General features: G+C 60.7%; 1 protein-coding gene across 1 annotated transcript; it reads left to right on the top strand.

Moving 5' to 3' along the window:
* Positions 1-1,322: 1,322 nt before the first annotated feature.
* On the top strand, positions 1,323-16,572 carry CLASRP (CLK4 associating serine/arginine rich protein; the record flags this gene model as incomplete). Its single annotated transcript, XM_057396945.1, has 19 exons — positions 1,323-1,388; positions 2,664-2,788; positions 2,911-3,093; positions 6,065-6,238; positions 7,144-7,245; positions 8,460-8,539; positions 8,632-8,716; positions 8,808-8,956; positions 9,491-9,587; positions 9,687-9,765; positions 9,846-9,919; positions 11,416-11,457; positions 11,540-11,734; positions 11,857-12,105; positions 13,177-13,326; positions 13,400-13,439; positions 14,552-14,612; positions 16,145-16,203; positions 16,526-16,572. Coding segments are annotated over exons 1-19 (2,057 nt in total), but the record flags the coding sequence as incomplete, so codon positions are not given.
* Between the last annotated feature and the right edge of the window lie 501 nt (positions 16,573-17,073).

Genomic DNA, 17,073 nt, shown 5'->3' with positions numbered 1-17,073 from the left:
CCAAAAACCCCATTCACCCCCAAAATCCCATTTCCCCCCCAAAACCCCATTCCCCCCCAAAACCCCATTCCCCCCAAAACCCCATTTCCGCCCCAAAACCCCATTTCCCCCCCAAAACCCCATTTCCCCCAAAACCCCATTTCCCCCCAAAACCCCATTTCCCCCCAAAACCCCATTTCCCCCCAAAAACCCCAAAAACCCCATTTCCCCCCCAAAACCCCATTTCCCCCCCTAAAGAACCCATTCCCCCCCAAAACCCCATTCCCCCCAAAACCCCATTCCCCCCCAAAACCCCATTTCCCCCCAATACTCCATTCCCCCCCAAAAACCCCATTTCCCCCCCAAAACCCCATTTCCCCCCCGAAACCCCATTCCCCCCAACGGCCCCCCCACTTTTACCCCTTCCCCATTTGACCCCCGAAAAACCCCATTCCCCCCAAAACCCCATTTCCCCCCCTAAAGAACCCATTCCCCCCCAAAACCCCATTTCCCCCCCAAAACCCCATTCCCCCCCAAAACCCCATTTCCCCCCCAAAATCCCATTTCCCCCCCCAAAACCCCATTCCCCCCAAAAACCCCATTTCCCCCCCAAAACCCCATTCCCCCCCAAAACCCCATTTCCCCCCCAAAAACCCCATTTCCCCCCCAAAGAACCCATTTCCCCCCAAAAACCATATTCCCCCCCAAAATCCCATTTCCCCCCCAAAACCCCATTTCCCCCCCCAAAGAACCCATTTCCCCCCCAAAAAACCCATATTCCCCCCCCAAAAACCCCATTCCCCCCCAAAACCCCATTTCCCTCCCCAAAACCCCATTCCCCCCAAAACCCCATTCCCCCCAAAACCCCATTCCCCCCAAAACCCCATTCCCCCCAAAACCCCATTTCCCCCCCCCCCCGTACCCCCTGCTGGACCTCCCCGAGCTGCTCTCGGAGCCCTATGGGGCCCCCCCCGGGGATGCTCCCCCCCCCACGGCCACCCTGGTGGGGACCCACATGTTCCCAGGCCACGTCTGACCCCCATGGCCCCACACAGGACTTGGGGACCCCCCATTTCCCCCCCCAGGATGTGGGGGGGACCCTGCCCCGGGCTGGCTGGACCCCCCCGGGGCGGCCGCAGCCCCCCCCCCGGTTCCAGAGGCCTTGCACTATATTTATGGGGGGGTCGGAATAAAGCCATGGATGGATTCCAGTTTGGACCAGTATAGACCAATATGGATCAGTATGGACCAGTATGGACCAGTATAAACCAATATGGATCAGTATGGACCAGTATAGACCAGTATGAACCAGTATAAACCAATATGGATCAGTATGGACCAGTATGGACCAGTATGGACCAGTATGGGAGTGGGGCCACGTGGGGACTGCCCAGTATAGCCCTGAGGCCGTATAGGGTCTGCCTGCTGCAGCCCAGTACCATATAGGGTTTGTCCCCTATAGCCCTGCTACCATATAGGGTCTGTCCCTATAGCCCCGGTACCATATAGGGTCTGTCCCCTATAGCCTTGCTACCATATAGGGTCTGTCTCTATAGCCCCAGTACCATATAGGGTCTGTCCCCATAGCCCCGGTACCATATAGGGTCTGTCCCTATAGCCCCGGTACCATATAGGGTCTGTCCCCTATAGCCCTGCTACCATATAGGGTCTGTCCCTATAGCCCCGGTACCATATAGGGTCTGTCCCCTATAGCCCTGCTACCATATAGGGTCTGTCCCTATAGCCCCGGTACCATATAGGGTCTGTCCCCTATAGCCCTGCTACCATATAGGGTCTGTCTCTATAGCCCCAGTACCATATAGGGTCTGTCCCCATAGCCCCGGTACCATATAGGGTCTGTCCCCTATAGCCCTGCTACCATATAGGGTCTGTCCCTATAGCCCCGGTACCATATAGGGTCTGTCCCCTATAGCCCCGGTACCATATAGGGTCTTTCCCCTATAGCCCGAGTACCATATAGGGTCTTTCCTTATAGCCCCAGTACCATATAGGGTCTGTCCCCATAGCCCCAGTACCATATAGGGTCTTTCCCCTATAGCCCCAGTACCATATAGGCTCTGCCCCTATAGCCCGAGTATGATATACGGTCTGTCCCTATAGCCCCGGTATCATATAGGGTCTGTCCCCTATAGCCCCGCTACCATATAGGGTCTGCCCCTATAGCCCCGGTACCATATAGGGTCTTTCCCCTATAGCCCGAGTACCATATAGGGTCTTTCCTTATAGCCCCAGTACCATATAGGGTCTCCCCCTATAGCCCCGGTACCATATAGGGTCTGTCCCCTATAGCCCCGGTACCATGGAGGGTCTGTCCCCATAGCCCCAGTACCATATAGGGTCTGTCCCTATAGCCCCAGTACCATGGAGGGTCTGTCCCCATAGCCCCGGTACCATAAAGGGTCTGGCCCCTATAGCCCCAGTACCATATAGGGTCTGTCCCTATAACCCCAGTACCATATAGGGTCTGTCCCTATAGCCCCGGTACCATATAGGGTCTGTCCCTATAGCCCCGCTACCATATAGGGCCTGCCCCTATAGCCCCGGTACCATATAGGGTCTGTCCCCATAGCCCTGCTACCATATATGGTCTGTCCCAATACCCCCGGTACCATATAGGGTCAGTCCCCTATACCCCCGGTCCCACATGCGCTCTGCCCCCATAGCCCCGGAACGTTTCCTCTCTCCCCATTGTTTCCCCATCGGACCCCTATCTCTGCCGGACCGCTGCCCTCAGCCTCCCGCTCCGTTTCCGTTTCCCCCCTTCCCACTTCCGCTTCCGGCGCGCTCGGTGCCGCGGGCTCGGTGGGTGATGGCTGCGGCTCCGCTCCCCCCCCCCCCCCCCCCCCCCCCTTCCCCTCCCCCCTTTTCCTTCCCCTCCCCCTCATGGTTCCCCCCTCCATGGTTCCGTAGGGCCCCGGTGTTGGCGGCGGTGCGGGTGTGGGGGACACGGAAGCGGCGGGATGTGGCACGAGCCGGGATAACGGGGACACCCCCCCCCCCCCATAACCGGGATAACGGGGACAGGCCCTATGGAACCCCCCATAACTGGGATAATGGGGACAACCCCCCCTATGGAACCCCCCCATCACCGGGGTAATGGGAACAGCCCCCCATGGAACCCCCCCCATAACCGGGAGAATGGGAACAGCCCCCCATGGAACCCCCCCCATAACCGGGAGAATGGGAACAGCCCCCCATGGAACCCCCCCCATAACCGGGAGAATGGGAACAGCCCCCCATGGAACCCCCCCCATAACCGGGAGAATGGGAACAGCCTCCTTGGAACCCCACCCATAACCGGGAGAATGGGAACAGCCCCCCATGGAACCCCCCCCATAACCGGGAGAATGGGAACAGCCCCCCATGGAACCCCCCCCATAACCGGGAGAATGGGAACAGCCCCCCATGGAACCCCCCCCATAACCGGGAGAATGGGAACAGCCCCCTTGGAACCCCCCCATAACTGGGATAATGGGAACACCCCGCTATGGGACTGGGATAATGGGAACAGCCCCCCATGGAACCCCCCCCCTTAACCGGGAGAATGGGAACAGCCCCCATGTATCCCCCCCATAACCGGGAGAATGGGAACACCCCGCTATGGGACTGGGATAATGGGAACAGCCCCCCATGGATCCCCCCCATAACCAGGATAACGGTGACAGCCCCCCCCCCACGGACCCCACCATCACTGGGATAATGGGGACAGCCCCCCCCTGTGGAACCCCCCCCATAACCTGGATAATGGGAACAGGCCCCATGGAACCCCCCCCATAACCGCAATAATGGGAACACCCCGCTGTGAGACCAGGATAATGGGGACAGCCCCATGGAACCACCCCATAACCGGGATAATGGGGTCAACCCCCCCCCCCCCCCATGGACCCTCCTCCCCCCATAACCGGGACAGCCCCCCTATGGGGCTGGGATAATGGGAACAGCCCCCCATGGAACCCCCCATAACCGGGATAATGGGAACAGCCCCCCATGGAACCCCCCCCATAACCGGGAGAATGGGAACAGCTCCCCATGGAACCCCCCCATAATCGGGGTAATGGGAACACCCCCTATGGGACTGGGATAATGGGAACATCCCTGCTTTGGGATCGGGGTAATGGGAGCAGCCCCCCTATGGGACTGAGATAATGGGAACAGCCCCCCATGGACCCCCCCATAACCGGGAGAATGGGAACACCCTGCATGGACCCCCCCTGAGACTGGGATAATGGGGCCCCACCATGGGGCTCTGGGACCCACATTCCCTATGGATCAGGGCTCCCCCTTTTCCCTATGGCTCAGGGCTCCCCCTTTTCCCTATGGCTCAGGGCTCCCCTTTTCCCTATGGCTCAGGGCTCCCCCTTTTCCCTATAGCTCAGGGCTCCCCCTTTTCCCTATGGCTCAGGGCTCCCTTTTCCCTATGGATCAGGGCTCCCCCTTTTCCCTATGGATCAGGGCTCCCCTTTTCCCTATGGCTCAGGGCTCCCCCTTTTCCCTATACCTCAGGGCTCCCCCTTTTCCCTATGGCTTAGGGCTCCCTTTTTCCCTATGGATCAGGGCTCCCTTTTCCCTATGGCTCAGGGCTCCCTTTTCCCTATGGCTCAGGGCTCCCCCTTTTCCCTATGGCTTAGGGCTCCCCTTTTCCCTATGGCTCAGGGCTCCCCCTTTTCCCTATGGCTTAGGGCTCCCTTTTTCCCTATGGATCAGGGCTCCCTTTTCCCTATGGCTCAGGGCTCCCTTTTCCCTATGGCTCAGGGCTCCCCTTTTCCCTATGGATCAGGGCTCCCCTTTTCCCTATGGCTCAGGGCTCCCCCTTTTCCCTATGGCTCAGGGCTCCCTTTTCCCTATGGCTCAGGGCTCCCCTTTTCCCTATGGATCAGGGCTCCCCTTTTCCCTATGGCTCAGGGCTCCCTTTTTCCCTATGGCTCAGGGCTCCCCCTTTTCCCTATGGCTCAGGGCTCCCCTTTTCCCTATGGATCAGGGCTCCCCCTTTTCCCTATGGCTCAGGGCTCCCCCTTTTCCCTATGGCTCAGGGCTCCCCTTTTCCCTATGGCTCAGGCCTCCCTTTTCCCTATGGCTCAGGGCTCCCCCTTTTCCCTATGGCTCAGGGCTCCCCCTTTTCCCTATGGCTCAGGGCTCCCTTTTCCCTATGGATCAGGGCTCCCCCTTTTCCCTATGGATCAGGGCTCCCCCTTTTCCCTATGGCTCAGGGCTCCCCCTTTTCCCTATGGCTCAGGGCTCCCCTTTTCCCTATGGCTCAGGCCTCCCTTTTCCCTATGGCTCAGGGCTCCCCCTTTTCCCTATGGCTCAGGGCTCCCCCTTTTCCCTATGGCTCAGGGCTCCCTTTTCCCTATGGATCAGGGCTCCCCCTTTTCCCTATGGCTCAGGGCTCCCCCTTTTCCCTATGGCTCAGGGCTCCCCCTTTTCCCTATGGCTCAGGGCTCCCCCTTTTCCCTATGGCTCAGGGCTCCCCTTTTCCCTATGGCTCAGGGCTCCCCCTTTTCCCTATGGCTCAGGGCTCCCTTTTCCCTATGGCTCAGGGCTCCCTTTTTCCCTATGGATCAGGGCTGCCCCTTTTCCCTATGGCTCAGGGCTCCCTTTTCCCTATGGATCAGGGCTCCCCCTTTTCCCTATGGCTCAGGGCTCCCCTTTTCCCTATGGATCAGGGCTCCCTTTTCCCTATGGCTCAGGGCTCCCCTTTTCCCTATGGCTCAGGGCTCCCTTTTTCCCTATGGCTCAGGGCTCCCCCTTTTCCCTATGGCTCAGGGCTCCCCTTTTCCCTATGGATCAGGGCTCCCCCTTTTCCCTATGGATCAGGTCTCCCCCTTTTCCCTATGGCTCAGGGCTCCCCTTTTCCCTATGGCTCAGGGCTCCCTTTTCCCTATGGCTCAGGGCTCCCCCTTTTCCCTATGGCTCAGGGCTCCCCTTTTCCCTATGGCTCAGGGCTCCCTTTTCCCTATGGCTCAGGGCTCCCCCTTTTCCCTATGGATCAGGGCTGCCCCTTTTCCCTATGGCTCAGGGCTCCCTTTTCCCTATGGCTCAGGGCTCCCTTTTCCCTATGGATCAGGGCTCCCCCTTTTCCCTATGTCTCTCCCCACTGCTCATCCCTCCCTTTCCCTTTCCCTTCCGTTTTCCCGCTCCAGAAGAAGGATCCAGCCCAATTCCTGCAGGTCCACGGCCGAGCCTGCAAAATCCACCTGGATTCAGCCGTGGCCTTGGCTGCCGAGAGCCCGGTGAACATGTGGGTGTCCAGTGCTCCAATGGGAATGGGGAGCTGCAATGGGAATGGGGAGCTGCAATGGGAATGGGGAGGTGCAGTGGGAATGGGGAGCTGCAGTGGGAATGGGGAGGTGCAATGGGAATGGGGAGCTGCAATGGGAATGGGGAGCTGCAGTGGGAATGGGGAGCTGCAGTGGGAATGGGGAGGTGCAATGGGAATGGGGAGCTGCAATGGGAATGGGGAGCTGCAGTGGGAATGGGGAGCTGCAGTGGGAATGGGGAGGTGCAATGGGAATGGGGAGCTCAATGGGAATGGGGAGCTGCAATGGGAATGGGGAGCTGCAATGGGAATGGGGAGCTGCAGTGGGAATGGGGAGCTCCAATGGGAATGGGGAGCTGCAGTGGGAATGGGGAGCTGCAGTGGGAATGGGGAGCTGCAAAGGGAATGGGGAGCTGCAATGGGAATGGGGAGCTGCAATGGGAATGGGGAGCTGCAGTGGGAATGGGGAGGTGCAGTGGGAATGGGGAGGTGCAATGGGAATGGGGAGCTCAATGGGAATGGGGAGCTGCAGTGGGAATGGGGAGCTGCAAAGGGAATGGGGAGCTGCAATGGGAATGGGGAGCTGCAATGGGAATGGGGAGCTGCAATGGGAATGGGGAGCTGCAATGGGAATGGGGAGGTGCAATGGGAATGGGGAGCTGCAATGGGAATGGGGAGCTGCAATGGGAATGGGGAGGTGCAGTGGGAATGGGGAGCTGCAATGGGAATGGGGAGCTGCAATGGGAATGGGGAGCTGCAATGGGAATGGGGAGCTGCAATGGGAATGGGGAGCTGAATGGGATTGGGGGAGCTCCAATGGGAATTGGCGGGGGTGTGTGTGCTCTTCCCCATGGGCATTCCCGGCATTCCCACCTCTTTTCCCATAGGATGCCCTGGCAAGGGGACACCAACAACATGATCGACCGCTTCGACGTGCGGGCGCACCTGGATCACATCCCCAGCTACAGCCCGGCCCTGCTGAGCCCCATGTGAGGGGGGGGCGGAATTCCAATGGGAATTGGGGCTTGGAACTGGGCGGGGGGGGAGGGAATTGCATTGGGATCAATGCGGAGCCGCCAGTGCCGTGGAGGGAGTCATCCATGGGTATCCCATAGGGATGCGTTTGGATCTGGCTCCATCCCCATGTCCCAGCGCTGCTCCTGCTCCTGGAAATCCCCTTCCCAAAGGGAATTCCAATGGGAAATGATCCCTCAGTGGCTGCTCCTGCTCCTGGAAATCCCCTTCCCAAAGGGAATTCCAATGGGAAATGATCCCTCAGTGGCTGCTCCTGCTCCTGGAAATCCCCTTCCCAAAGGGAATTCCAATGGGAAATGATCCCTCAGTGGCTGCTCCTGCTCCTGGAAATCCCCTTCCCAAAGGGAATTCCAATGGGAAATGATCCCTCAGTGGCTGCTCCTGGAAATCCCCTTCCCAAAGGGAATTCCAATGGGAAATGATCCCTCAGTGGCTGCTCCTGCTCCTGGAAATCCCCTTCCCAATGGGAATTCCAATGGGAAATGATCCCTCAGTGGCTGCTCCTGGAAATCCCCTTCCCAATGGGAATTCCAATGGGAAATGATCCCTCAGTGGCTGCTCCTGGAAATCCCCTTCCCAATGGGAATTCCAATGGGAAATGATCCCTCAGTGGCTGCTCCTGCTCCTGGAAATTCCTTTTCCAAAGGGAATTCCAATGGGAAATGATCCCTCAGTGGCTGCTCCTGCTCCTGGAAATTCCTTTTCCAAAGGGAATTCCAATGGGAAATGATCCCTCAGTGGCTGCTCCTGCTCCTGGAAATTCCCTTCCTTCCCAAAGGGAATTCCAATGGGAAATGATCCCTCAGTGGCTGCTCCTGCTCCTGGAAATCCCCTTCCCAATGGGAATTCCAATGGGAAATGATCCCTCAGTGGCTGCTCCTGCTCCTGGAAATCCCCTTCCTTCCCAATGGGAAATGATCCCTCAGTGGCTGCTCCTGGAAATCCCCTTCCTTCCCAAAGGGAATTCCAATGGGAAATGATCCCTCAGTGGCTGCTCCTGGAAATCCCCTTCCCAATGGGAATTCCAATGGGAAATGATCCCTCAGTGGCTGCTCCTGGAAATCCCCTTCCTTCCCAAAGGGAATTCCAATGGGAAATGATCCCTCAGTGGCTGCTCCTGGAAATCCCCTTCCCAATGGGAATTCCTTTCCTTCTCCTTCCCTTGCAGTTCCCCGGAGCAGGAATCGGACGAGCGCAAATGCAACTACGAGCGCTACCGCGGCCTGGTCCAGAACGACTTCGCCGGCAGTGAGTGCCCTATGGGGCGCCCCATAGGCTATGGGGCAGTGCCCTCTCCCCCCCCCAACCCATTCCCTGCATCCCACCCCCTGTGTTTCCAGTCTCGGAGGAGCAGTGCCTGTACCAGATCTACATGGATGAGCTCTACGGGGGCCTGCCCAAGCCCAACGAGGAGGAGAAGAAGAAGTGAGTTATCCCGGTGGGAATGCCGCGCCATTCCCGGGCTCTGGAAAAGGGGGGGGGGGGAAGGAACCAGGATTGAGCATCCCATGCCCAGGCTGGCGGAGAAGAAGGCTTCCATTGGCTACACCTATGAGGACAGCACCGTGGCCGAGCTGGAAAACAGCACGGAGAAGGGCCGGGAAGAGGAGGATTCCGAGGAGGAAAACAGCAACACGGATGAGGATGAAGTCATTCCTGACATTGGTATGGAGCCCATGCACCCCCCATCCCATCCATCCCATCCCATCCATCCCATCCCCCCCATCCCATCCCCCCCCATCCCATCCATCCCATCCCATCCATCCCATCCCATCCCATCCATCCCATCCCATCCCCCCCATCCCATCCCATCATATCCCCCCATCCCATCCATCCCACCCATCCCATCCCACCCATCCCATCCCATCCTGTCCCATCCCATCCATCCCGTCCCATCCATCGCATCCATCTCCCCTTATTGCATCCCATCCCCCCCCATCCCATCCATCCCATCCCATCCTATCCCATCCATCCCATCCCGTCCCATCCATCCCATCCCATCCTGTCCCATCCCATCCCATCCATCCCGTCCCATCCATCCCGTCCATCCCCCCTTATCGCATCCCATCCATCCCATCCCATCAATCCCATCCATCCCATTCATCCCATCCATCCCATCCATCCCCCCCATCCCATCCCATTCCCGGTGCTGAGCCCCGGCGCCGCTCTCATCTCCTCCCCTCTTCCCGACATTCCCAGATGTGGAAGTGGACGTGGATGAGCTCAACCAGGAGCAAGTGGCCGACCTCAACAAGCAGGCGACCACCTATGGCATGGCCGAGGGGGACTTTGTCCGGTAGGGCCGGAGCGGGGCCGTATTCCCAAGGGAGAATCCCTATGGATATGCCCGGGGTTCCCCCCCCCTTCCTTTCCCTGATGGAGCCTTCATCCCAAGGATGCTGCGCAAGGACAAGGAGGAGGCTGAGGCCATCAAGAATGCCAAGGCTCTGGAAGAGGAGAAGGCCATGTACTCGGTACGGGATGGATCCCTCGGGATCCCTTCCCGGCCTCCCTGCTGCCGGAGGCGGCCCTGAGCTCCGGCTGCTTCCCGCAGGGCCGACGTTCCCGGCGCCAGAGGAGGGAATTCCGGGAGAAGCGCTTGAAAGGCAGGAAGATCAGCCCCCCCAGGTGGGTCCTGAGCGGGGAGCCCGCGTCCGGGCCATTCCCGAGGCTGGGATACAGCGACCAGGCCTGCCCCAGCCCATTCCCAGCTCCAGGAGCTGGGATACAGCATCCAGGCCATTCCCGAGGCTGGGATCCAGCATCCAGCCCTGCCCCATCCCATTCCCAGCTCCTGGAGCTGGGATCCAGCATCCAGCCCTGCCCCATCCCATTCCCAGCTCCTGGAGCTGGGATCCAGCATCCAGCACTGCTGCATCCCATTCCCAGCTCCTGGAGCTGGGATCCCACATCCAGCACTGCTGCATCCCATTCCCAGCTCCTGGAGCTGGGATCCCACATCCAGCACTGCTGCATCCCATTCCCAGCTCCTGGAGCTGGGATCCAGCATCCAGCCCTGCCCCAGCCCATTCCCAGCTCCTGGAGCTGGGATCCAGCATCCAGCCCTGCCCCAGCCCATTCCCAGCTCCTGGAGCTGGGATCCAGCATCCAACCCTGCCCCATCCCATTCCCAACTCCTGGAGCTTCGATCCAGCATCCAACCCTGTGCCATCCCATTCCCAGCTCCTGGAGCTGGGATCCAGCATCCAGGCCTGCCCCATCCCATTCCCAACTCCTGGAGCTGGGATCCCTAAATCCAGCCCTGCCCCATCCCATTCCCAGCTCCAGGAGCTGGGATCCAGCATCCAGCCCTGCCCCATCCCATTCCCAGCTCCTGGAGCTGGGATCCCGTATCCAGGCCTGCCCCATCCCATTCCCAGCTCCAGGAGCTGGGATCCAGCATCCAGCCCTGCCCCATCCCATTCCCAACTCCTGGAGCTGGGATCCAGTATCCAGCCCTGCCCCATCCCATTCCCAACTCCCGGAGCCAGGATGCAGCACCCATCCCATTGATTCCCATCTCCCAGAGCTGGGATGCAGCACCCATCCCATTCCCATCTCCCAGTGCTGGGATCCAGCACCCATCCCATTCCCATCTCCCAGGGGTTGGGATCCAGCCCCCATCCCATTCCCATCTCCCAGAGCTGGGATCCAGCCCCCATCCCATTCCCAACTCCCAGAGCTGGGATCCAGCATCCAACCCTGCCCCATCCCATTCCCAACTCCCAGAGCTGGGATCCAGCCCCCATCCCATTCCCATCTCCCAGAGCTGGGATCCAGCCCCCATCCCATTCCCAGAGCTGGGATCCAGCCCCCATCCCATTCCCAACTCCCAGAGCTGGGATCCAGCCCCCATCCCATTCCCAACTCCCAGAGCTGGGATCCAGCCCCCATCCCATTCCCATCTCCCAGGGGTTGGGATCCAGCCCCCATCCCATTCCCAACTCCCAGAGCTGGGATCCAGCCCCCATCCCATTCCCATCTCCCAGAGCTGGGATCCAGCCCCCATCCCATTCCCAGAGCTGGGATCCAGCCCCCATCCCATTCCCATCTCCCATCCCGCCATCCCCTGCAGTCGGGGCCGTTCCCGTTCCCATCCCTCTGGCTTTGCTCTTCCTCCGCAGCTACGCCCGCCGCGACAGCCCCACTTACGACCCCTACAAACGGTGAGTGCCCCCCCCCCCCCCCCCCAGCCCCACATTTCCCCCCCCCCCCCACAACCACCCCCTGACCCCTTTCTCCCCACAGCTCCCCCTCGGAGTCGAGCTCGGGGTCCCGCTCCCGCTCGCGGACGCCGTCTCCGGGCCGCGAGGAGAAGATCACCTTCATCACCAGCTTCGGCGGCAGCGACGAGGAGCCCGCCACCGCCGGTACCGCCGCCACCGGCACCGCGCCCGGTAGAGCCCGCGCGGCACCGGGGCCAGGCCACGGCGCCTCGTCCCGGTGGGTGCCGCTTCCCAACCCTCCTCCTCCTCCTCCTCCCCAATGGGATGGGACATTGTGGGTGGGCGCCTCCATCCCCGCTCCCATGGGATGCGCGGCGCGATGCCGGCGCTCCGTTGCAGGCGCCGCGCGTCGTCGCCGTCGTCGTCGTCGTCGTCGCCGTCGTCGTCCTCTTCCTCGTCCAGCTCCCGCTCCAGCTCCCGCTCCCGCCGCGGCGGCGGGGGGGGGGGTTCCTCGCGCCGCTACGGGCACGGCCGCCGCTATTCCCGCTCGCGCTCGCGCTCCCGCCGCTATTCCGGGAACGGGCGCCGCCGATCCAGGTCCTATTCCCCGGAGCGGGGCCATCGCTACGGCTCCCGGCGCCGCTCCAGGTGAGCGCGGCCGCGGGGTTGAGGGTGGGATCCTCTGGGGGGGCGCAGCGGGGAGATCCCATAGGACACAATGGGGGGGTTCCATAGGACACAGTGGGGAGATCCCATAGGACACAGTGGAGCATCCATAGGATAGAATGCGGAGATCCCATAGGAGACAGGGGGGAGCTCCCATAGGACACAATGGGGAGATCCCATAGGACACAGTGAGGGGGTTCCATAGGACACAGTGGAGCATCCATAGGATAGAATGCGGAGATCCCATAGGACACAGTGGGAAGCTCCCATAGGACACAATGGGGAGATCCCATAGGACACAATGTGGGGGGGTCCATAGGATACAATGGGGAGCTCCCATAGGACACAATGTGGGGGGGTCCATAGGATACAATGGGGAGCTCCCATAGGACACAATGTGGGGGGGTCCATAGGATACAATGGGGAGCTCCCATAGGACACAGTGGGGAGATCCCATCAGACACAGTGGAGCATGCACAGGATAGAATGGGGAGATCCCATAGGAAACAATGGGGAGATCTCATAGTACACAGTGGAGCATCCATAGGATACAATGGGGAGCTCCCATAGGACACAATAGAGAGATCCCATAGGACGCAATGGGGGGGTTCCATAGGATACAGTGGAGCATCCATAGGATAGAATGGGGAGATCCCTTAGGACACAGTAGAGCTCCCATGGGACACAGTGGGGAGATCCCGGAAGACACCATGGAGCATCCATAGGATACAATGGGGAGATCCCGTAGGACACAGTATAGCTCCCATGGGACACAGTGGGAAATTCCCATAGGACACAGTGCAGCATCCATAGGATACAGTGGGGAGATCCCATAGGACACAGTGGGGGGGTCCCATAGGACACACTGGGAAGTTCCCATAGGACACAACAGGGAGCCCCCATAGGACGCAATGGAGCTCCCATAGAACACAATGGAGCATCCCATGGGACCCAAAGAGCTGTTGCTGGCTCCCCTTGAGCTCCTTTCCATGGGGCTTCTCCATTCCCCCCCCCCCAATGCATTCCCTATGGACCCCTCTGCCCCATTCCCAGGAGCCGCTCCCGGCGCTGGCGCCACTGGAGCAGCAGCCGGAGCAGCCGGAGCCGCAGCGATTCCCGCAGCGCCAGCAGATCCCAGTCTCCGGAGCGGGACAAGGCTCCGCGCCCCACAGCATCGCCCGCCGTGGGGGAGAAGCTGAAAAAGTGAGGGCGTGGGGATACCGGGAATACCGGGAATACCGGGAATACCGGAGCCTGACCCCTTCCCCCCCCCCAGGCCTGACAGTGCAGCCGGTAAAGAGACGGGAGCTGCCAAAGTCAGTAAGAACGGAAGCGCAGCGGAAAAGGGGGGGCCCCCCCCCCGTGCTCATCCCGCTTCCCGCTGGGAGCCTGGGACCGGCCGGGATAGCCCCTGGGATATGGGGGGGGGGGTGTGCTGGCAGTGGGATCTGTGGGGAGGTGGTCAGGGGGCAATGGGATGCATTGGGATCCATTGGGAGCTGGCCATGGGGCATTGGGATCCATTGGGAGCTGGCCATGGGGCATTGGGATCCATTGGGAGCTGGCAATGGGATGCATTGGGAGCTGGCCATGGGGCATTGGGATCCATTGGGAGCTGGCCATGGGGCACTGGGATCCATTGGGAGCTGGCCATGGGGCACTGGGATCCATTGGGAGCTGGCCATGGGGCATTGGGATGCACTGGGAGCTGGCCATGGGGCAATGGGATGCACTGGGAGCTGGCCATGGGGCAATGGGATGCACTGGGAGCTGGCCATGGGGCAATGGGATCCACTGGGAGCTGGCCATGGGGCATTGGGATCCATTGGGAGCTGGCCATGGGGCACTGGGATCCATTGGGAGCTGGCAATGGGATCCACTGGGAGCTGGCCATGGGGCATTGGGATTCACTGGGAGGTGGTCATGGGGCAATGGCATGCACTGGGAGCTGGCCATGGGGCATTGGGATCCACTGCGAGCTGGCCATGGGGCACTGGGATCCATTGGGAGCTGGCCATGGGGCACTGGGATCCATTGGGAGCTGGCCATGGGGCACTGGGATCCACTGGGAGCTGGCCATGGGGCAATGGGATGCATTGGGAGCTGGCCATGGGGCACTGGGATCCATTGGGAGCTGGCCATGGGGCACTGGGATCCATTGGGAGCTGGCCATGGGGCATTGGGATCCATTGGGAGCTGGCCATGGGGCAATGGGACTCCCCATGATCCCCCCTGTTCCTATGGGCTGTCTCCATCACCCAGTTGCCCCCCAAGCACCCATGGGTGCTGCAGGGGGGGGTCCCACCATGGATGGGTCCCATGGGTGCTGCGGGGGGGGGGTCCCACCATGGATGGGTCCCATGGGTGGGGGGCTGCAGCGCCGTCCCCGTGTGCCCCCCATGGTCACAGGGGCTCCGGGTCCTTGCAGCCCAAGCTGACCCCGCAGGAGAAGCTGAGGCTGCGCATGCAGAAGGCGCTGAACCGGCAGTGTGAGAGCACCCCCATTGTACCCCATAGAGACCCCATAGACACCCTATAGACACCCCATAGACACCCCATAGACACCCCATAGACACCCTATAGACACCCCATAGACACCCCATAGACACCCCATAGACACCCCATAGACACCCCATAGACACCCTATAGACACCCCATAGACACCCTATAGACACCCCATAGACACCCTATAGACACCCCATGGACACCCCATAGAGCCCCCATAGACACCCCATAGAGACCCCATAGACACCCTATAGACACCCCATGGACACCCCATAGACACCCTATAGACACCCCATAGACACCCTATAGACACCCCATGGACACCCCATAGACACCCCATAGACACCCCATGGACACCCCATAGACACCCCATAGAGACCCTACAGACACCCCATGGGCACCCCATAGACACCCCATAGACAACCCATGGACACCCCATGGACACCCCATAGACATCCCATAGACACCCCATGGACACCCCATAGACACCCCATGGGCACCCCCTGGACACCCCATAGAGCCCCCATGGACACCCCATAGAGACCCTACAGACACCCCATGGGCACCCCATAGAGACCCCATAGACACCCCATGTCTCCATTGACCCTCCCTGTCCCCATTTACACCCCCATGTCCCCTTTGACCCCCCCCATGTCCCCATTGACCCCCATGTCCCCACTGACTGCCCCATATCCCCATTGACCCCTCCCATATCCCCATTGACCCCCCGCCCCCATTGACCCCCATGTCCCCATTGACCCCGCCATGTTCCCATTGACCCCGCCATATCCCCACTGACCGCCCCATATCCCCATTGACCCCCCCATATCCCCATTGACCCCCATGTCCCCATTGACCCCCCCATATCCCCATTGACCCCCATGTCCTCATTGACCCCCCCATGTCCCCATTGACCCCCCCATGTCCCCATTGACCCCCATGTCCCCATTGACCCCCATGTCCCCATTGACCCCCCCATATCCCCATTGACCCCCATGTCCCCATTGACCCTCCCATGTCCCCATTAACCCCCATGTCCCCACTGACCCCCTCGTCCCCATTGACCCCCATGTCCCCACTGACCCCCCCATCCCCATTGACCCCCCCATGTCCCCATTGACCCCCCCATGTCCCCACTGACCCCCCCATATCCCCATTGACCCCCATGTCCCCATTTACACCCCCATGTCCCCTTTGACCCCCCCATATCCCCATTGACCCCCATATCCCCATTGACCCCTGCCATGTTCCCACTGAGCCCCCCATATCCCCATCTACCCCCATGTCCCCTTTGACCCCCCCCATGTCCCCATTGACCCCCATGTCCCCACTGACCCCCCCATGTCCCCATTGACCCCATATCCCCATTAACCCCCCATGTCCCCATTGACGCCCCCATCCCCACTGACCCCCCCGTCCCCATTGACCCCCCCGTCCCCATTGACCCCCATCCCCATTGACCCCCCCCATCCCCATTGACCCCCCCTGTCCCCATTGACCCCCCTGTTCCCTGCAGTTAAAGCTGACAAGAAGGCAGCGCAGGAGAAGATGCTGCAGCAGGAACACGAGAGACAGGTGGGGGGGGCACAGCCTGGTTATGGGGCGGGGGGGACACACCAGGTATGGGGCTGGGGGGCGGGGGCACACACCAGGTTATGGGGCTGGGGGGGGGGCACACACCAGGTTATGGGGCTGGAGGGGGGCACACACCAGGTTATGGGGCACACACCAGGTTACGGGGCACACACCAGGTTATGGGGCTGGGGGGGGGGCACACACCAGGTTATGGGGCTGGGGGGGGGCACACACCAGGTTATGGGGCTGGGGGGGGGCACACACCAGGTTATGGGGCTGGAGGGGGGCACACACCAGGTTATGGGTCCCTGCTCTCCCATAGGAGCGGGAGGACGAGCTCCGAGCCATGGCCCGGAAGATCCGCATGAAGTGAGTGTGTCCCCCCCCCATCATTCCCCATGGATCCCCCCCATCATTCCCAACGGATCCCCCCCATCATTCCCAACGGATCCCCCCATCATTCCCAATGGATCCGGGGGGGGGTCTGTACTGCTCCCACCATCATTCCCAACGGATCCCCCCCATCATTCCCAATGGATGCCCCATCATTCCCAACGGATCCCCCCATCATTCCCAATGGATCCCCCCATCATTCCCAGTGGATCCAGGGGGGGCTGTGCTGCTCCCCCCCATCATTCCCCATGGATCCCCCCCATCATTCCCCATGGATCCCCCCCAACATTCCCAGTGGATCCCCCCCATCATTCCCCATGGATCCCCCCCAACATTCCCCATGGATCCCCCCATTATTCCCAGTGGATCCAGGGGGGGCTGCGCTGCTCCCCCCCATCATTCCCAACGGATCCCCCCATCATTCCGCATGGATCCCCCCCATCATTCCCCATGGATCCCCCCATCATTCCCCATGGA

The sequence above is a fragment of the Pezoporus wallicus genome, unplaced genomic scaffold (genome assembly GCF_028554395.1).
Source record: "Pezoporus wallicus isolate ANWC-B61680 ecotype Strahan unplaced genomic scaffold, APGP_CSIRO_Pwel_v1 contig_14131, whole genome shotgun sequence".
NCBI classification, from domain to species: domain Eukaryota; kingdom Metazoa; phylum Chordata; class Aves; order Psittaciformes; family Psittacidae; genus Pezoporus; species Pezoporus wallicus.
Note: the sequence above shows the minus strand (reverse complement) of the source record. Positions and strands in the feature narration are given on the sequence as shown.